A 24,142-nucleotide genomic window follows, 5' to 3' on the forward strand; every position below is an offset into this window, starting at 1 on the left:
TTACAAAAGTATGCCAAAGAATCATATCTATTTAATATAAAATCGAACAAAAGTAAACAGTTATTAAACTGAATCAATTAACGATTTTGTAAGTATTTTAAACTTTTTATTCGTATTTTTAAAATAATAGTTTATTATAAATTTTAATTTAAAAGTTCAATAAAACAAAAAAAAATATTGAATTAATATGGATAATATTATCTACAATAGATTAATCAAAGTTAATTTGTTTAAAATTATACTTCTTTTTTTATTATTTTGAATTCTGACTGGGGTGATAAACTAATTCGGGTTATTTTTATATGTCATCATCTTTTAGAGAACTGATAATACTAGGTTTTTCATGAATTATTGTCTATTGATATAGCAATTAAAAAATAATGATAATACATAGTCACAATTTTTTTCATAAGTGTTTGTGGTTTATGTTTTAATGATATTGGATATTTAAACGTATAATAATGATTTTAGTTATTATATTATAATTAAAATAATATTAATCGTTAGTGTTTGAAACTTTTTACCATTACATGTATTATTGTTTTATATAGGTATGCAATGGAACTTTGACTCTTTCAAAATATTTAGAATAACCTTAAGCTATTTATATCACGGACCTATTCACACTGTTTTATGGTACGCGGTATTGACTTATAAGTTAATAATAATAATATAATATGATAAAATATTATAATATAATCGATTTATTTTTGGAAAATTAGCCCAGCCAACTGTATTTCTAATAAAAAAATAAATTACTAGTTGTGATATACATATTTAAGGAAAAATCCTTTGAAATATATGCTGATAGACCGTTTCCATTAAGAATTAATTCGCATACAATGATTTATCATTAAATTCAATTTTAACACATCCAATACTTACTCAATGACAAAGTATATTCAAAACCTACTATCCCTACGTCCCGGTTTTTTATTTGTTTACTATCCCATTGGCGTCTATACTGGCAGTAAATAGTAAACTATAATATAATCTACATTATTCAATTTATAATTAGCATTAGTATATTATACCTAAACAATTAAGCCAGGAAAAAATGATTAAATTAAAAAATAATAATAATGTTAAATGTGCAAAGATCAATCAGCATTAATGGAATTAGTTTTACCACAATAATTTTAGGTAATTATGTACATAAAATTCGATAAGCTTTCCAATTTATTTATATATTTTATATTACTGTATGTATTTATATATTACTACCCGTTACAATAATATAATTTTAATTATATTAATATTATTTTGCATTTAAATTTAATAATTTATTTTATTAAATTATACCATCAGGAATAACATAGTTAGTTTTAAATGTTCATAGATTATTCATATAGTAATTAAACTATAATCAGACTTGAAATAATTAAAAATAATTTTACTGGTTCTCAATAAAAACATAAATACATTTTATCAAATTGAAAATTCACACTAATCGCGCCAATAGTTAGGTAATAGATGTTTTATTTATTTTTCTATGTATTATTATTATAACTTATTATAATTCAAAAGAAAGTACAAATTGAAAATCATATGAAATGTATTAGAATTTAATGCATTAGGACCATTATCTAATGGTAAAAGAAAATGTTATGTAGTTTTTAAGTATGAACTAATGTACTTAGTTTTCCAAATGACTTTTAAATTTTTAATACTTTCAGGTTCGAGTGCAAGTTGTTGTCTCTTAAAATTTAAATTAATTCTTTCATTTTTAATCTTTTGATCTTCTTCATTCAACTTCAATAATTTCTTATAAATCAAGTCTTTGTCATTTTCGTTTTGATGCAAAATATTTTCATTTGTTGTTTTATTTCTATTACAGTGTTTTGCTAATTTAGTGATAATTTAAAAGCTGAACGTGTTGTTTTACCATTGGATACTATTTCATGCTATGACAATATTTATATATTACATTACTTATTTAACCAATATTAACAACATCTTCATCATAGTATTTCCATTGAGGATTGTAATCAAAAACAGAATTTCCCAAAGTATAATGATATTCTACAAAATTAATTAAAATAATTCTACATAATAAATACATATATCAAATTAGGTATAAAGTTTTAAACCTACCAATTGTATTGTTTGTACAGCCATTGAAATTAATTTCTTTTTGTTAGTATTACAAAACATATTATTTTTAAAATGGAATGAACATACTTTATAATATGATTTTGATGATTTCGGTAATATGTCAAGACGATTACGATTTGTAAGCCATATATTCAATCTAATAAATAATATTTTTAAGTATCAACCTAATACAAACTATTATAAACTAATGATAACTATAAGTCTATAACTAATAATTAATAATCTAATTACATATCTATTTTAATTTGTTGACAAAGAAAAAAGTTTTATATTTGTATTTTTACAATTTGTTTTCTTACAATTTAAAACACATCACCACATTATAAAAATGGATTATGAAATCTTTTTTCATTACTTAAGAGCAACACAGACTTCTATACTAACTTACTCCTCCACTCTAAAGTCTTAATATAGAAGTCTGTGGGAAAAACAATGTTATTCTGACTCTTTGATCAATGTCAAGGAGCTTAGAAACATCTTATTATAAGAATTACGATTACAAATTTATAATGTACACTTATGTAAATAATTAAAAACGCAGATAGTACATATGCACTTTGTGTTGAAATGAGACAACGTTATCAGTCAAATTGTTGTGGAAAAGAGAGGTCCAACCACTTCTATTTTGTGTAGCAGACTCTTATAGTATAGAAGATATATTGAAGTATAAAAAATGGCTTTAATTTAATTTTATAATAGAAAAATCAATGGCTTTTCTATAATAAATCTTGTCAGTTTTTACTTTTTACCGTAACCGTGCCAATTTGTTTTTGTCTACTCTACAACATATTGTCTCTCAAGGTTTTGTGGCTTACAATCATTTTTTTATGTTATTTGGCACTGAATTTCAAAGATTTTTCTGCCAATTCCTTTTTTCTCAAGAACAGAACTAGTAAACATTGTATGTAGCACTAAATAAATTGTAAGATATAACATGTAGGGTATTGCAATTTATTTTATTAAATTATACTATCATTAAATTTTTAAATAATTTATGACCATTTAGTAAAAATAAATGCAAATACATTATTAAACTATATTTACTATATCACTGGAATTTATTTTTAATTACAAATTATAATTTTGATGTTGTTGAATAGCATCAATTAGCTAAATAGTTATGAAATAAATATGTTTTACTAAACATAATTAGAATAATGTTAATTATATTTAATTTATACATATAATCTACAATTATCGCACTAATTAACAATTTATTGTAAAAAAAAAATGGAATAACACTCGTTTCAATATCATATACGCTTTTTGTGTGATGTCGTTTGATTGTGTTTATTTAGATCCAGGCTTCGTATTTAATAATATTATATTGTACATCATGATCAAATACTAATAAATCAAATAAAATACATAATTTAAAATTGATTTGAAACATCATAATGACATTAAAAAAAGAGTAATGAGTACTTACATAAAGTTTGATAAACATTTTGCAGTAAAAGATATAATTAAAAAATTTTTATTAATAATTTTTTTATACATAAAAAAAAACCATCAAGATGTGTGTTTGTGGATATTAATCGGTTTCTGCCAATGTAAATTAAAATATGTTTATTTAATTTTTATTTCTACACAAAAAACACTACTTTCTGGTATTTAATATTTTTTTTTCAAGTCGAATACATATTTCTTTATTGTCTCTTTCATTTACACCTTGCCACCTTGGTTTATTTTCCTTGTTGATTTTCTTTTTTATATAGAAGCATGTTTACTATAATATGAACAGTAATCGTCTTTTAAGATTATTATTTAATATTATAGTATTATACACAATTTTTAATTCTTTAATATGATTATAGTCGAGTTCAACTTATAATGATGTTTGTCCTTAACTAAAGAAAACTCATAAATCATATTATTATTCATCGTGATTATTGGACTGTAAGCTATGTAGGTGTACAAGAAAGGGTGTCATTAAATAATAAATAATATTATCAGAAAAACCATGTATTCGTTTCAATGTTTTTTTATTTTTGTTTATTTTTCATAGTCATTCAAAAGTCTTTGATTATAATTTAATTCTGTTGAATGAATGTTTCAACCATTGAATATTATATAAATACAGCCATCATGTATTTTCGACTGTAAGTTTTGAGAGTGAATTTTAAGTATAAAACCTTTATGTTGAACTAATAAAAAATCGGAAACTTTATTACACATAAAAATCTTCATTCGACAACTAAAGAAGATGACACTTAAACTTTTCATCAAAAGTCAAAGAAAGTGACAAAAGTTTGCGGAGCAATAATATTTTATTTACATAGTTGCACCAAAATAATTATATTATTATTATTTATTTAATTAAATTTATTTACTATTCAATATTTATTATTAAACATTCATTTGTATTGTATAATAAATATATTTGTAAACATACTATCATATTTAACCATTTTCAATTCACTTCTTATATTTATTTTACTCAAACTAGTAGGTAGGTAGGTAGGTAGTTAGGTAGGTAAATACTTATAAAACAAACGTAAGTCATCTTTTGAATGTGACATATGTTTCATGTTTATTTAGTATTTTGGACATAAACAATCAAATGTTATGTATGTATTGTTGTAATAAAGTTTTATCTTATTCAAAGTAAATTATGTTTCAAATTAGTAGAATAAGTTTTACACGACATACATTTTTTATAGAGATTGCTTAAATCCTTAATATTTTTAATAAGCTTAAACACAATTTTGAAAAAAATAACTCACAAAAAATAATGAGTAGTAATAATAAATATTTGAGAAACGTAAACTTATATATTACGTTATTAAATAAAATATTTTATCCGGCTTAAAAGTTTAAACATGTATACAAAGTACAAAACATGTTATGCCTGTGCTAAATTTAAAATATTAAAGCACACAATTTTACATATTATAGTTTATTTAGTCATGATAAGAGTTTATATTTTATAGTTAGTTACATGTGGCAGTGCTCTCGTAGATCTTACACAACTATACACTAGAGACTGACTATAAACTTTGGCCCATCTTACCCAATATTTTACTTACTTGTCTATAAACTAAACTAGGCCAATATTTTTGGTGGTGCTCAAATTGTAAAGAATTTCTAGACCTTCAGACTCTTCACACAGTATTCATATTACCTATAATTTCAACTGTAATTTTATGTACTATGTTTTAATATGAGTAAAATATTTACAGCTTAACAAAATAAAATTGTTACTAACTTTTAGTTGTATAAAATGGGGTTTCTTCTATGGTTTTATTGTTAAATAAATTGATGTATCAACATGTGGTCTACTCTCTTGATTACCCAAATCATTAATGCTATTACAATTAATTTTATTCAGTTGATGAATTTTAATATCTAGTTGATTTGAACTAGACAAATTATAATTAATAATTCAAAAACGGATTGATTTTTTAAAAATATACTTTTCATATCAACTCAGTGCGAATACTCTTTTAAGTCGTAATTTATTCATTCTTCTTAACTGAACTAATTTAATTATACAACTGCTAGTGTATTTATATCAATTGATTGAAGTGGATTCATTATTTTTTCATTGATAGAATAACGTCGTTGAAAAACATTACAGCAATATGAAATTATATGTAATGATTTAATCAAATACGATGTGTTTTAATACAGGTATTAAGTATAAATAAACATTTAAAAAAAATAACTACTTTTTGATATTGAATTTATTTGAATTTAAAGTTAACTAAAAAAATTATATTTTGCCAATCGATTATACAACATTTATTACATAATCATTCTATTATTGCGATGGCCGCTTAATATTTTACTGCAATAAATCCGAATAACCGGGATAATATGTTTTATGTAGTTTTTTCGTAGAATTCTTGTTTTCTTAATATTTTATAAATTTAATGATGACTTTTGTTGGAAATAATATTTTTATTCTTTTCTACATAAAGAAAAATGTTTTTAATTAAATCACCGTGTTGCTTAAATTAACTTTTGGTGCTCATTTTTCTTTTCGTATTTGCATGTTTATACGTCATATTATTCTTAATTCCAATTTATATATGAAGCATAATAATAAATATGTTTAAAGTTGACATTTACATATTTTTACAAAGAGTAATGATGACGAAAATTAATAATGAATTGCATTCAAAATAAAAATGGGTTAGATTATTCTATTCAAGTATTCAAGTATTTCTTGCAATAATGCGAGACATTAATATGTGATGTTGTAATTTTTATGCATTTACTGAATTCCAACAAGTTGTTTGCAAGGATTTTACTATAAAATAGACTATATAATAGTATATAATACATGTATAATAATTATTGTGCATAAGTTGTGATACAATATCACATTAATAAAAATATCATAATACTTATTTTTAAACGTACTTAAATTTATATAATAAACCTGATTAAAATAATAACATAATATTTATTTTTACTTTTATCTTAATGCATTAGACACAGTTTTTTTTCAATTAAAAACAAAAAAATAATTTTTGTCTGTATTTTATATATATATATAATGAGCAAGAATGTAGCAAAAATAAAATAACAATATGTGGTGGTGTGATAGAAGGGAGCATCTAACGATACAACTTTAAGGATATAAATTCAGGATTTAGATTTTCGGGGATTTTCTAATAATGTGACAAAATTGGAAATGAAATGAGAGAGTTTAGATGTTGTGGTGTAGCGTGTGGTTGATTACGTACCAGGCACCGTTAGCTATGAGATGATGTTTATGGACTGGAATAATTGTATTAATTTTTATCAGGATATTTTCAATGACGTTAAAAATACTTTGTAAGAAGTGGCAAGAGGGTTAAAATAATTTTTGAAATTAGTATTTATTGCTTGAGTTTATGATGCAGATGACTATGAATTCAATTATGAATTAGTGTTTATATCAGTAAGTTTTAAATGTGTATCTAAGTGAACTGGTTTTGCATGAGCGAGGTATATTTTTTTACATTTATGTAGCTTGGATTACCTTATTGGATAGGTACTCTGTAGCTGATTGATAAGCTTGATGATTTTTGACAGGAATCCTAATAATGGGGTTCTATACAGCAGATACATTTTCACAAACGGGTGCAGTATGATTATGTATAACCGAAGAGTGGGGCCTGGGTAACGGACTACGGATGCATTTTACTGGTTACTACAGGGTTCTTTAATTGTAACTTAGAGTGATAAAGTAGTGCAAAGTTTAATGTTAAACATACTATTTTAATTTTTGGTGAGCTCCGAATAAAAAGACAACAGGCAGAAGTGATTGTGTTGTAAAAAATATGCTGCATGTCAATGTGTATAAAAAAGGGTTTTAAGTTTTTTTTAATTTAATTTATTGGAATTCTATGACGGAGATTTATTATTATCACTGTGAAGATTAGAGTATCTTGTTTGAGTTAGTAAATATGAAAACTGACGTTATTAGTTTGGCGAATTTTAATGACAGTTCTGTAGAATTCTGCTGTGCTAGTGAATAATTTAATGCCATTAATAGAAATTGTCCATATAAAAGTTAATTTTTCGTTATAAGCCCAAAAGTATTGAATTCGGTAATAACACTATTGGTATTTTATGTTTGCTGTTAAAGGTTCAATATGCTCTGAATCTTGATTTATTTGGTCAGTCTAGTCTAGTCAATAGATTCCCAAAATAATAAGAACTAATTTTGTGAAATTAACCTTTTTGTTGTTTTATTTTTTAATTTAATAATTATTTATTGAGAAGGTGAGGAAGATGTTATATGAGTAGCAAGTTAATTATCTAAAGGAGTGGTAAAGCTGTTATTATTACCATATTTATCTAATTAAATGAGAAAAAAAATTTGATAATTTACTATCTTATATTAAGAAAAATGAATGAGAATTGTTAGAAGCCTATGTTTCAGGCCAACTATTGCCATGCGAGTGATACATAATATAAAACGAAGCATACCTAGTATATATAGTTATATTATTAGAAATATACCGTAACTCATTTATAGTAGCATTTTTTAATAGTTAATCATAAAATATGCAATTGATTATTTAAAAATATTAAAAATAATGATATTTTTAAACTTACTATTTATGATTTATTTTTAATGTTATGTGGATTTCTGTAATTAGGTTTGATAGAATATGGTATACTTTTTTAATTAAATGAATGATTTTCTGAATTCTGAATTAATTTCATATCTTTAAAATAACTAAAATAACAATAATAGAAGACTTCAAAACATTGAAATTTAAGATTGCTCATTATTTTAATGAAAACTTTTTTCAAATTATAATATTTTAAAACATAGATATGTATAGATAAGAATTGTGAGTTGTGTTGTTTTTAATTACTTGTATAGATATTCACACTTTATAGTTATTTGTCAATGTTTACTGGATTGTGTCCCTCTCACCGTCTGTTTCTATGTCTATATAGGTAGTTGATATAAAAAAAATAAAACAACAATTAGGAACTTAGGTAACGTTTTATTCTTTATAATTATTTTTAATCATGAATAATTTTAATACTATCTACTATTTCAACACATTATTAGTTTCAATACTTAATGAATTACATTTATATTGTATTATATTAATTACATATCGATAAATTAGTTACGCAAAAAATAAAATATTTAATATTTTAAATAGTACATTATATGTCTATGTATAAGATTCTAAGTTTTGAACCAGGGCCCAGGACTTGAAATTGATTTTAAATATCGATAAATATTGTTATAATCGTTTGAAAAATCTAGTAAAAATCGAAAATGTTTGTTAATAATATTAAAAATTTGTATTGAAATTGAAAAAATCAAATCGATTATTTATATCACTCATAACCGTATAGTAAACAGATCAATGTAAAATTTTGAATTCAACAATAGCCAACGCTCAACAGGTATATGAAATATAAATATAATTATATAAAATCATTGGCAAGCTATAAATAAAAATTAAGTAATAGGTACTTGGTAGTTCGTTATTCGTTTTATTAGAATTACTATATTGATTACAGATGCGAAAAACAATCTTCGTGTTTAATTAGCAATAATTTTGAGCCTAGAAATTGTATTTTTATATACGATTAAAATTCTTGGAAAAATATTTTTTCCATTATTGTTATCGAAATTGTATTCCGTATACATAAAGTTTGTATAATACTGCAAGACAAGTAGTAGTTATATAGGATTTATCATTAAGTTCTGATATATTTTACATTGGAAATATGAATTGTATATAATTAATGTGAATAATGTGATACACCGGTCATTTTGTTTAATAATATGTATACAAATGACTTACAATTTATAAATAATATTAAAAAAATTATATTTTTCCATAATAATTATATGTTACATGTAAAATGTTAAATCAAAATTAAAATTGTTTAAATATCTTCAGCAACAGGTCATTATATTATTATAGATCAAACCAAATTTAAAAAAATTTAAAATATTGTATCTTTATTAAAATTATAAAAATGCCAATGTTATATTTCAAAATTAAAATTAAAACTAAAATCAAAAAATATGTATAGGTTTTAATTCAAAAAAAGGTGGGCAAGTGGATTTTATTCTGATGTATAGTAGAGATAGAGAGTAGGTCACTATTATAATGGATGTGTTAAATTTGAATGCAATGACAGGTATTATTGTGTATGAAAAAAGATTTTGAGCGGAGATGATTTGTTAGTTTAGGATAATTAGTAGGATATACTATATTATTACCTATATTTAAATTGTAATATATCATTATTTTACACGATTTCGTAAAAAAATTAATTTCATATGTTCATAAAATGTTTTATATATTGACACTGGAATTTTTTTTTATAGTTACTTGAAGGAAAACTTATGGATAACCTTGTATTGGGTTTTTTAACCTAAAAATAATTTATATAATTTCGCGATTTTGATAAAATTCAACATTTTTGAAAAACTTATGTTAACATTTTTTCCTCCAAAACAAATCTTGTATCATATATAAATTAAAAAAACTAAAAATTCTACAGTTTCATAATATGTATATAAAAAAACAAAAATAATTTGATATTTATATTCTGCTATAGAATGTTAACACAAATTGTTGGTGAAAAAATCAAGTCTCTACAGTTATTTATTTTTGAATTATAATAAAAACAAAATCAATTTTTCGAAATTATTTCGCAAAAAATAATCCTCTTCTTTTCTTAATTTTTTATTTTTAGTTTTTAGTAATAAATGCTTTCTTTTCATAAGTAAATTTAAGTGTCTACCTGAAAAAACTACTCCCAAAACTCAAGATTGAAATATTTTTACTCTCCAAAAGCTGTTGATATAAATAAAAAACTTACATTATTGAAAAATTAATACATTTATCGATCCAAAAAGAATTTAGAACAAGATGTATAATTATTAATTATTACTAGCCATTGATTGGCAGCTTATATTTTGTTATCGAATATAAAATTATTTATATTATTGCTTATTCAGATTAAAGTTTTATATTTAAAAACTCTACTCAAAAACTTAATTTGAATTAGATATAATAAAAAAATAAGCTAATTATAAATGTAATTAATGTAAATGAATATTCATATATTATTTAAGGTTTTGTAACGATCTTAAGATTTAAGATTGATGTTTTATAAATTTATAACTTATAATCGTTATATTTATTAAATAATTTGAGTTATAAAAATTAAATTAAAGCAATACAATAAATAATTAAAACATAACTAAGTTTTTATAATTTTTGATATGTCGATAAAATAATTTATTACTAAGCTTTTTGTGATGGTTTTCTTTTTATTTTTAGGAAATGGATCTCCAAAAGGAACTCTTAAAGACACTCAAAGAAGTTCGTCACCGTATAAAAGCGCACAATATACACAAAAGCAGATGTTTCCCGATGAATCAAGAAGAGCTAGTAGTAGCGTTAGTCAAGTAAGAACACTTTTTTTAAAAATTTAAATGACATTAACATTTTATTTTAAATATTTCTTACTGATAGTAAAGTTTAATTTATTCTATAACTTATATATTTTCTACTAGTTACATAATAATTATGTGCATATAAACAAAATCGTAGTTATATAAACGCATTCATGATAGACAAGATAGTATACGTCATTATACTCATTTAAAATGTATTAATTTATTAAAATGTATACCTTTCATGTAGTGTCATATTTTTATCGCTTAACATAATATATTTCTAATGTCATACACTCATACTTATATTATGTATTAATATTATTATTATGGTACTTTGTATTGTATATGTCCTGAACTTTTTAAAAAAAATATACTAAAATCAATATATATATATATATATATATATATTTATATAATGGCGATTGGTACCTATGAAGATTTTATATTATATTATATTTATATATATTACGGTTAGTTATTTATACTTACTTATCTAGCCTATCAAAGATGATTTATCATAGTTTCAATGTAATAATTAATGGTTTATGAATGGGGGTTGATAAAATTTATCTATTATATTTTTTAATTAAAGATTCTTAAATGATTAATTACGTTGAATTTAAGTACAAGTGTATTAAATAATATCATTTTCATTTTAAATATTATAATAATTATTTTCACGAAATTAATTTATCTTTTTTTGCCGGATAGAGGTTTTTTTTATCAGAGCAATGTAAAAATGTTTTTTAAACGGTCGTTTAATGTCACGGTAAAATGTCATTAACCTTAAATGTCTTATAAAAACTAAGTTTCTATGATTTTTGACTGCTGAGTAGTTTATTAATCATTGTAAATAATATGTCACATTCAGTCTTTCTATACAGACTTATAAATTTAACAGTTTCTCTTAGGCTTATTTAAAAAATTGTTGATATTTCATATCTTCCTACTATAATACTTTTTGTAAACTATTTTTGTAGAATTGAGATATATATATGAAACAAAATAAATTATGTATTAAATTCTGCTTTACTATCGTCGTCGTTATAAAAGTTCACATCAGATGAATAATAATTCAGAAAATAATTTGTATTTAATTGTGCTGGAGTAACTTTAGCACCTCTTTTAAAGCTTCAAATTAAAGTTACGAGAGTAGATGATAAACTGTATAGAATAAGTGTTTTATAACACCTAACAATTATTAGAACATCTGAATAAAATTGGTAAATTCACACAATTATTAAAACCAACAATTTACCTGCAAAAGTCAGGATCCAAATATACAAATATAACAATTTTTGCTTTATCCTTATGATATTGTATAAACTACCTATGTTATATTATATTTATTTTATTTTATTTATTTAAATTGTTATATGTTTTCTACTATTTTTAAATTTAAAAAATTGGAAACTATTCTAATACATTATTATAATTATAAATCATTATTATATCCCTATTATATTAAAATGATAAGAAATAATCTGTTTAGAACTTCTTAGGAACTATGATATAATATAATTGTTGGTATATGAAAAATGATTCTGAGTAGAGACCTCAGAGGCCTGACAGCCTATATCACTTAGTATATTTCATGATGTTTTTTGATATAGCTATTAGAATTAATTTATTTTTCTATTAGTATTACTGTAGTTTTATAAACAATGCATTTATTATATTATTAGTAGGTATTCGATTATTATAATAACATACACACACACACACACACACACACACACATATATATATATATTTATTATTTATACTAATTATATTTATTGATTATTATTCATACTTATAAATAGCTCAAAAGACTAAACTTAATTTACTGAACTTATCTTGTAAATCTCTAGTTGCCGATCGACGTTTAAAAATAAAATAAATACTTAAATGAAACTTAGGGAATGTTATATAATTATAATAATATATCCTTCATATTATGAATTTTGAGTACATTAATTTAAAAATTAATGTTGCTAGAATAATTAAAATTATTAATTAGGTATATATTATTTTAATAATTCAAAAAGTTTTGAATGATATTTTAATCGATATTGTACCATGTTGAAATATTATTCTTTTCAATATATTTATTGTATACAGTAAATAAAATTGAACGTGTTTACTATAGTGATGTTGGTGCTGATAATATCACGTTTATCATGTTTTTCATGATGTGTTTCAGGTTTCCGGCGACGAAAGGAAACGCCTGTGCGAGCATGTTAAGCCTTGCGACAGTGGCCTAACCGTCTATGGTTCGTTGACATATCAATTGAACCATGCCAATATGGAGTCGACAGGCATATTCGATTTTATCATAAAAGCACTGAGTATTATTCATAGGACGGGTGAGTTTTATGAACTTCCAAACCATCAATACTATAATTTTGTTCAAAATATAATTTTATTTTTTTGATTATTATTTAATGCTATTGCTTAAAATTATTATCACCGTATAAGTTCATCAATATGGTTGTATAATGTGCTTTAAAATAAGATGCATATCCTACTTTAGTCACTGAAACAAATAATTTGTTAAAAATATTGTGTTTTTGAAACTATATCAATTAATAAAATGATAAGAACGTTAAAGTTTTGATTGATTATGCATTGCGCCTTTAAAGATTGATTTATAATTTAATTATGTTGATTGTTGTGTGTTTTCACAAAGTTTAGCACTAGTAGAGATATTATATTTTTATTTTTGAAATTTATAATTTATAATAGTAAAAAAAAAAAATCAATTAATTACATAAATAAAATAAAATATTAAGATTTTGTATAGAAATTTAATGTTTAGTCAAACTTCCTATAACGAATTAATATTATCATTAAACATGTTTTCACTGAATGCCACGTACACACATTCTCAATAATGTTCTTACCTTTATGCTTTGTAATAGGTTGAATTCACTGTAATGTTAAAAATTACAGAGTATGTAATGGATAATTCTGAATATTTACTATGTTATGTGTAATTAATGTGGATACAACATATACGGTTATATTGTAATAATACTCGTATTATAACGTCATCTTAATTTTTTTTCACTTATTTTAATGATTATTCCTCTAACGGTTATAGTTATTTAGTTGTAATTAAAAATATATTAATCGTTGAGACTTTATATTCTTTTCCAGTAGCCATTACCTATTTTATTATTTCTATACGCAATTATATTTTCAAATTATTCAGATATTTTTAGTTATTTATACCACGATTCTATTCATACTATACCATACCATACCATACCATACATTGGTAACTAAAAAATAACGATTGCATTATAATTATGGTGTAAGCGATGTTTTTGTAAGAGATTTGGGTAATATATATTATTATTAATAGAAAATAAATTAATAGTTTATAGTAGTATTAAGAAGTTATAAAATATTCTTGGAAATAAATTCTGACAAACCATCTTTATTCAGTTTAATTTTTTGTATACAATAATAACCATTGAATTCATATAAAAAACAACCATTCAAACTCAATGATGAGGTGTAATCGATATTTATTGTACAGCATAATGATTTCCCCGATTTCTTAAACATTTTTTTTTTTTATTCATTTTTATTATAAAATACAGCATGTAAAAGATGTATTTAATGATTTAATTTTTTTGCTTATATTATATTATCACATGGGGAATTTAATAGGTAGGTAAATAAGAATAATCAACTTAAATTTAATATAATATAATAAAATTACGCAATTCAATTAATCCGTTTATATTTATAAAAATATGTCACCTATAACTTTTATTGTTGCACTTTATAATGAACTTCAAAGTATTTTTATATGGTTTAAAAACTAATTTTTTTTAAAAAAGAAGTAGAAAATGGTAATATTTTTAACAATAAATGATACTTTGTCTAAAATATTATTCATGAGATAGGAAGTTGGTTATACGAGGATTTATTTTAAATGTATCACGCATATGTTATATACATAAGTACTTATTATACTGTGGTATTACGACGACGTATTTTTAATATCGTTTAAAAACCTATTTAAATAATGGAAATCTATTTTTAATAAAATGTAGTGTTCAAAAAGTGGGTTTTTAATGATATTTTTATTGAGATATGGTTTCTACATATCAGCTAAACCTATTTATCATAAAAAAGTTCTCTTAAGGTTTTCAATTGTAAAATAGTTTCTATTTTACATTTATCCGAGTTTGAACCATTTATTTACTGTACGATCGTACAAATTTTAAACTCAAAATTATATACATTTTATTAGATTCGGAATTAACGTGGCTCACCATATCTTATTTTATACTTAGACAATAATATTGATTATTTTGTCGGTAAGTTGAACTTAGCCCTATCCCTACTAATATATAAATGCGAAAGTAACTCTATCTGTTACGCTTTCATGTCTAAACCACTGAACCGATTTTGATGAAATTTGTTACAGAAATAGGTTAGTTCTTTGAAAAGGACATAGGCTATCTCTTGTTGCAAAAAAAGACTTGAAGGGGTTGGAATAGGGAATTTCCATAACCTGAGACTGAAAGTTGGTGTTCCGATCCTGTTGATGAGAAATTTTGATGCATCAAGGTCATGTGTAATGGTACATGGCTACAAATTAATCATTTGAGACGTAGAAGCTCTAATTATGACTGGAATGGTAAAAGTCAAAAATGTTTTGATTCACCGTATTCAAATAATTCCAACCGATTTGCATTTCAGTTTAAATAAATGCAGTCTCTCCTTAAAAGCAGCATTTACAATGATAATAAATAATGTTCGAGGACACGCTTAAAGTATATCATGTGTACATTAAAAAGAACCTATTTTTACCACGGATAACTGAATGAGCATGCACTTTATGCGGCGTGCTCACGAGTATCGAGCCCGTAAAATCATTATATTTTATCAAAAGATGTAAAAAAAAAAACCTATAGTTTATAATAATGTGTTAAATTAAGATATTTACAATAAATGACAGCAGTTTGCAGTTAGTTATTCGCAAAATTAGTATGTAACTAATGTCTAATATAGACCAATATATGGTGGTAATCTATGTGGTATGTTCACCGTGCAAGGGATGCCATTAGCGTTGTTATTTTAGTCAAAGAAAATTGAACACTAAACATTGTATACAAAGAGATTTTTGAATTAAGTTAATATGAAAAGCTAAAATAAGCTTAAAATAATAAAAAAAAAAACTAAGTTAACATTTTTAATTATAAAATAAATTAAATTAAATAGATATTATGGTATAATTTCTTTTAAAACTCGCGGATATCAACTAGTCCTAAATAAGATAAAAATTAATATATCAATATATAGACAATTTTAACTTTTATTAGTTGATAATTTACTTTTAAGTTTCAATTTAATAAGTAAATGTGGTTATAGCTTACTTTTTTAAAATATAGATATTTAATTTAGGCATTTATAAATAGTACATTATTTTCAGGCAATGAATAGTATGAAAATAGATAAAATAGTTTTTAAGGTAATTAGAATTATGCAGTTAAAAATGGCTGTATAAAAATGATCTAACTTTAATTTATTTATATGAATTACGATTTTTAATAAAATATGACGTGTTAATATTTTTATTTTTATTTATATAGTTTAAGAAATCAAATTTAGTTTTAGAAATTTAAATTAGTATTTATACTTTTTATATAAATAGATACAATTATTTTATCATAGATTTAAACCTATCATCTATATGATGCATTGCAACTTTACATTGGTTATTTTAAATATTTTGAAAGCTAAATATTATATTAAAATGTAGGTCAAAATTAGATAATAATACTATGAACAGTTTTTCATTATTTGTAAATGCTTAAAAATAAAACTACAAACTGCTAAATATTTAATTGCTTGAACTTTTTATCTCCAGTTTAGTATACGTGGAAAGAATAAAATATTATATTTATTACAAATAACGAATCAAAGAAGTTCTAAAACTCTCGATTGAATCTTATTTAATTATTATTAGTTTTAACCTTGTAGATACATTAAATTAAAGTTATTTTTGAAACTACATTTTTAATTTCATTTAAATTTGATCACGGGGTTGTATTTTAATATATTAATTTTTATTTGTGTTTAAAGTTAGAATTTTGATAAAATAATTATTTTTATTTTTATATCTATAATTTAAAAATTTAATACGTTATTCGTTACTATAGTGGTTCAACCTATGTAAGAAAAAAAAATTCTACCGAAGCAAAATTAATTTTTTATGAGCGTTTCAAGTTAAAATATTTACAACATTCAATATTCACCCGTATTTTTCAAATTGTATGATATTTAAAAAAAATAACAATAAACACTTGAAATATTTATATAATTATTTTCATTATATTAAATTACGATAAAATTTTTAAAATTTTTAAAATCTTTTTGTGTTACTTATATTAGATATGAGAAATTTCAATTTTTTTTAGTTTTTTTTTCCTAAAAATATCAATGAAAAATATTATTCACAGGGTCAAAATTCTTGAAATTTAATACAAGATCCTTTATAAGTTGTTCTGTATAAAAATATTAAAAGTACATAGACACAGTTTTTTTATATGCATTTGAAGTTAAAATTTTGAAAAATTAAATTCGCAAAAAATTACAAACTATTTTGTAGTTGATAATTCATAGAAGATTCTTCATAAGTAATTGATTCTGAAAACATAAAATAAAATAAAATATTTTTTATAGACGTTTTAAGTTCCAATTTGAACTAATAATTATAATAATAATTACCCATTTAAACTATAAATAACGGTATGTTAATTATTTTGTTAATATTTAAAAATGTTATTCATGGAAATTTAAGCTTGAATCTATTTAAATTATTATTATTAATTTTATTATACGCAATACAATTTTTTATTTATTTTACAATATTATAGGCACTATACATCTATACAGTATTTACAGAAAAATGACTTAATATACGTTGAAATAATACGGGATAAATATATATTATTATAATAATTAAGTACTAATAGTATATACAATATTTTTGGTAAGTGTTATATCAACCTAAAACAATATTAAAAGTGAAACAAATAACTTTAATAGCTATATCAAAAATATAAAACATTATTTGACGGTATAGGCTGAAAAGTTGATAACAATAATAATATAATATGGTATAAATATATAAATAATTATATTCATTAAATACAAATAACATAATAATTTATAGAAAAATAATTCTCTAGTTTATTATAAAAATACGACTTTAATTCAAACTTAACACATCCTTCACAGTGATCTCCCTCGACATCGAGTTGTCGTTACATAATCGAAACTTAAACTTATTATACCTACAGTAAGAACGCTAGATCTCCAGGTTTTTGTAGGGCATAAACCATTTTAATTCAAATAATAAAACATGAGGGTAAATGTAATATTAATAATAAATGATTAAATAAAAAACAAAGTTCTTTTAATAAACACAAAAAATGTAATTTTAATTTTAATGTAATTGACATAATATAAAAAAATGTAAGTTTTATAATAATAAACAAATAGGTATTAATTAATCAAAGACAATAACAAAAATATTTAAAAACTAATGTGACAGGATAGGTGGATAAAAAGTGAATCGATAACGTTTGTGAGAATTGAACTATTCTGGCCAATGCAGGTTGTCGAGTGTTGGAACATAGGGTTGTGGGCGCGCGACGATCGAGATCTGATGGTGACGGCACGACTGCAACGGACTTGCCAGAGCGACCAGTACAATGTCGTACACTTGGATAGCAGTGGCGGCAGGCGATGAAGAAAACTCAGGCGAGTGCAAGTGCACTTGCAATAGAATGCAACGGATGGAACGGATAGAACCGCTCGTGCTCGGCCGACTGGATTTCAGGGCGAAAATTCGGTGATTCACTGCACTGGTTCGTGTCCGATACGTCCTTTTCACATCAACGGTACCCCACCGATCGAGTTCAAACGATTCGCCGGTAAACGCTGCGGTCGGTCTTGCAGCGTCAATTGCATTACGTGGTGTTGCACGCGGCATCCGTTCTGTCGCTACTTACCCGAATCTGTGCCACTGTTGTCACCGCCATCGCTGTACAGCCATCTGTGGGTATCGATAAGTCGCAACGATGTCCAACATCGGGTATACGTGGCGCTGTCAAGTTCATCGTACTGACAACCCAAGTCGACCAGCCTATTGGACTGTCTCGATATAAAGGTCGTCTTGCATCGCAATCGATATCCACCACAACACGTCCGTCTGAAAAACGCGATCGCGGAAAACGTGATATAGATGAAACATCTCCTTACACGATTGTGCACTCTTGGTTTCCTTTTCCTTTTTTTGTCCACTTACCCGAACATCCGTCAAGCTTGACTTTTCTTCGGCTACTTCTCTAACTCTGATCTTGGTAACACGGTGTCGCACAACCACAACATATGGTCCAGAAGAAGTGACCCCTCCTTATCGTCCTTTCCGTGGGCTCGAGTACCATAGTTTATGCGACTGTATCTCCAGGATCACCCTGAACGGCTTAAATGTCTGTCGTTGAAGCTTCGGCTGGCGCACAGGAATCGATTTTTACGTAGCCGATGACCTCCGTCATCATCAGCTGCGTGTAAGGCGTCGGCGTCAACGTTCGCTCCTCTAGGGAATCCAATGGGTGTAACTCATTTGACGTTTTGGCGGCCGTTTCCTTTATTGGGCATTCACAATCTATCGGGCTTTTATTTTTCTTCTTCTTCTTTTGAAGCCAAGGTGTTTTCCGGAATGCTTTCCATAACGGTTTCTATATACGTTAGGAAAAGATAAAAAAAAAAAAAAAACCCGATAACTAATAACTTTTACGACATTCCATCTATTACAAAGTATGAACAGTAAATGATGGATTAAAAATGGTCTCCATGATATACTTATAAATCTTGACAGCAATTTGGAATAACATAATAAAATACTGCAACACATAATATACAGACAATATATTTTAAGTTTAAATTCGGACGATTTTATTTATGTAAACAATAAATAACGTTATTAATTATTTTGTTATAATTTAAAAACATTCGTTGGAACTCAAAACTTTTACGTATATTATATTATTATGCAAGCAATGAATTTTTTTTTATCTATTTTAAGATATTATTTATTTGTGCTATGAACATACTTTTGCTGTTTCATGGCATATACAGAAACATGTTATTAGTTTTAGAAGTTGATATGTTATAAATACATATTACTAAATAATAATTAAATATTAATAATATAATAAATGCAATATTTTTGTATTTTTGGTAAAAATGATATTAATCTACTGGTCCTACTGTAATATTAAAAGTAAAATAAATAACTTTAGTACATCATAAAATATACTTAGTGATCATTTTTCGTAGGTTTATAATAATGGTATATCGTTGAATTCAAATTTAACACACCCATGATAGTAACCTACTCAACACCTAATGTACAGCAGTGTTACCCACTTGCCTATTTTTTATTTTTATTAATCTTAATACATTTTTGATTTTTAGATATAATAAGTAAATGTTTAATTTATATTAAATTTTTATTGTGTACAATTAATAATTATACATTTTAATATATAATATTTAACTGTAAACCTACATTTAATTATAGTTTTTGGTATCAGAATATTAATAATTATTCAATTTTTGAGTATTTTTAAGTCATATAAAATACCTTTAAAAAAATATAAATAATTAAAATGACAGAAATTGTATTTGTATTTATTTATATTCTAATAATATGTTAATTGATAAATATTTAAATGGTTTTTAACATTTACTCCATTTATGGATATTTTGAGTGCTAAGGTTTTGATGATGCTTTTATGCCTCCAATTTATAAAGTTTATTCCACCTATAAAACTTATATTATTAATCGATTTATAACATATTGTATGTAATAAACATACAACTATTTATTATTTATTTATTACATGGAGCAATATTAAGATAGTAAGTTGAGGTTGAAGCCTGTTTAATTTTGATAATGGGTAAAATATCAAGAACTCTTTTCATACGTTCGATTGTGATATTAACCAATGATTTGTAAAACTATTCAAGATTTTATTTTTTATTGAAAATATTGTTGGTATAGCTTGCTTGTTTAGTTTCTAAAATTAAATTATGAATTGTACGATATATAATAACATTGTTATGAAATACATACTTTTATAAAATACAATATAATATTGAATGTGTATACAATATTGTTTTATGAATATTAATTTATGTTTATAATATATTATAGTAGTTTTTCAATATTTAAGATTTACAATTTTATAAATTTATCGTAATATTTGTTATTATTTAAATATTGTTTTCAAATACCTAGAAAATAATACAATTTTAAGTCGTTGAATACATATTCTTAACGTTAACACTATGTTTAAAAAGTATTCAAGTACATATTTCAAAAATAATTTTAAATGTTTACTTAAATTTTTATTTTTTAGTAAAAAAAAAAAAAATTAGGTACCTGTCCTATAAGTATAGACTACAAGAATATCGAGTTGTTGAATAGCATGAAGTTACTACACTTGAGAAACTCAATTGTCCTTTTGTTTTACTCAGTTGGAAAATCGCTGACTGACAATCTATGTACAAAACCCCAAAAGTACTCTCTAGGTTATTTAATCTTATAGACACTGTTAGGTATAAGGAGTAGGTACAAAAACTGTACTACATATTCACTTGCGATAAAAGCAATAACTCTTCAAGTCCTTTAAACAAAATGAACTCGAAATTTGTAAGAAAATAATTTTTAGTAAGTTTTATTATTATGTTTTCGTTCCTTTATATTTATTTTTCGTTCGGATTAATTTTGATGACCGTGCATTCCCATCACGTTTGTCACAACAGGTCTCATCTACTGAAGTCACGTACCCGAACTTTCAAACGTTTTACCGTGTAAAGCGTTCAAATAAAATTTGACCAAATCCTATAACCTACTCGCATGTTCGCATGAGTTTTAGGTTGAACCCCATAGACACTATTACTCACTGGTAATCTGCTTGTTTGTCCACACATTGGATTTTTTTGTCAGTGATTTTATGTTGTTATCGAAAACTGGGTTAAAATACGCACAGTTTCCATGAACCATTTAGTTTGTAGTTTACGTGACACGGCTTCCTGTGTTGAATACTATACACAGTACAGGGAAAATAAAGTTTACGACGTGACAATACCAGACCAACCATTCGATTTAATAATATTTTATTAATTACCATTGAAAAAAAAAAAATGTATCAACAATTATAACAGTTATAACTTATAAATAATAATTAACTCTTACCTATAAACATAAATGGGGGTGTTAATCTTAAACGTACTATTTCAAAATTACTGATTTTTCATGAGAAACGATTTACTGTGTCTTCTCTTCTAAAATCAATATAATAAGATAACTAAAACCCTTTGAATATTATGTATAATGAGTCATTATTAAAGACTAATGAATACCTAAATATATCACTTATATTCATTTTATGACAATAGCATACTTTGAAAAAAATTATTAAAAATTATTCGTTTTGGAAAAACTGTTAGCTATTAACTTTTAAAATGTTGAAACGTTATTTATCTTAAAACCTATTGTTCTATTTTTTTAAAAATCATACTGTATTTAATAAAATTAAACATTTATTATTAAATTTTTACATTTATATTTAATTGATCAAAATATAATTAGTACCTATGCATACTTTATATATTTAATATTTATTAAATAATCATGATTTTTTTCATAAATACCATCTTAATTATTTTAGATATATTAAATTAGTTAATTAGTGAAACTGTTTTATAAAATATTTAAGCATAAGATTGTATGTAAAAATAAAAAAATAGTTAATTTATTTTAATTCATTCTTACTAACTTAATATGATTTTATTTGTACAGAATTTAACTTGTCCAATATTTTTAGGATTGGTATTTCTTTTTATAATTTTAATTTTAGTTAGAAATTTGGTACCTATTGTTTTGTATTTAACCAGAACATAAAATAGATTAAAATTATATTGATTCATACATTAAATTAACTTCAATAACTTACTAGTATATTACTTAAATTAAATTAAATTATACACTTTTAACAGAAAGTTTAGCTAGTAATATTAGTAACTTACTAATATAGGCTTCATGGCTACTTATTAAGATATTAATAATTGCGAGTTCCTTCATATTATTATATCATTTTTTTTTATATTCATATTTTACGAAGAAAAATCAATATTATGAAGTTTATTATAGATTTTAAGGATATATAAATATTCAAAATAGATTACTGTTTACATAAGAAAGGGGAAAAAATGTAAAAAAAAACACTACTACGCAGTTGTCGTAGAAAAAACATTTGCGGGAACTACATGGGTCAATACAAAGTGAAAACAAATTGTTTTTTAATATATAAGTAATTTTAAATATTAGTTTATTTTTTTAATATTTAGATAATATAATATATAATATGTATATAATTTTAATTTTAAATAATAAGAGTTATTAAAAAATCTAAGATTGTACTTAATATAAATATATAATATTACAATTGTAATATAACTAATTAAAATGTTTTAAATTAAATTTTTTGCATTAACTATTTTATTTTCTCTATACCAAAATATAGACCATAATAAGTCAGTATATTTTGCATAATAGAAATTAAGTCTATTTTTGAATAATTTATAGACATGTTTTGGTATGGTATAGTTAATAATTGATGTCTATTAATTTAACATAGATAATAGTAACAACATTGACATAAAATAGGACTATGTACGTTTTAATTATTTAAATATCATTCTTATGCATGGAAAATGATTTTTTTTTTGATTAATTAATCATTTTTAAATGTAAATTTGACAAGGAAATAGTACAGTTTTGAGTGTTTTGACCTATTCTAATAATGCCAATCGATTTCTCAATATTTTCCTATACCTAGCTGACTCGATTTTATAAATGTTAGCAATAGTACGTATTGGATTTCTACTTTTTAAATATGGTTAAAATTACCTCAAAAATAATAAATAATAATTTATAAGTTTAATAACAATTAATAAAAAATAAGTTATTCATATAATAATTTGCTTTAATAATCTTAAATTTCTTAAATTAACATAATATTATATGATTTATAAGGCTATTTTAAATGTTAAGAAAAT

The 24,142-nt window shown here is 23.7% G+C and overlaps 1 protein-coding gene across 1 annotated transcript in view; it reads left to right on the forward strand.

The window, feature by feature from the left end:
• The window catches only part of LOC113553172, a 59,242-nt gene that overhangs the window by 24,416 nt on the left and 10,684 nt on the right, over nucleotides 1-24,142 (forward strand). The window contains exons 3-4 of the mRNA XM_026956353.1: nucleotides 10,884-11,011; nucleotides 13,188-13,350. Of these exons, the coding sequence (XP_026812154.1) occupies nucleotides 10,884-11,011; nucleotides 13,188-13,350 (291 nt within the window). The remainder of the gene's footprint in view (nucleotides 1-10,883; nucleotides 11,012-13,187; nucleotides 13,351-24,142) is intronic.

Source organism: Rhopalosiphum maidis, chromosome 2, assembly GCF_003676215.2.
Source record: "Rhopalosiphum maidis isolate BTI-1 chromosome 2, ASM367621v3, whole genome shotgun sequence".
Taxonomy (NCBI): domain Eukaryota; kingdom Metazoa; phylum Arthropoda; class Insecta; order Hemiptera; family Aphididae; genus Rhopalosiphum; species Rhopalosiphum maidis.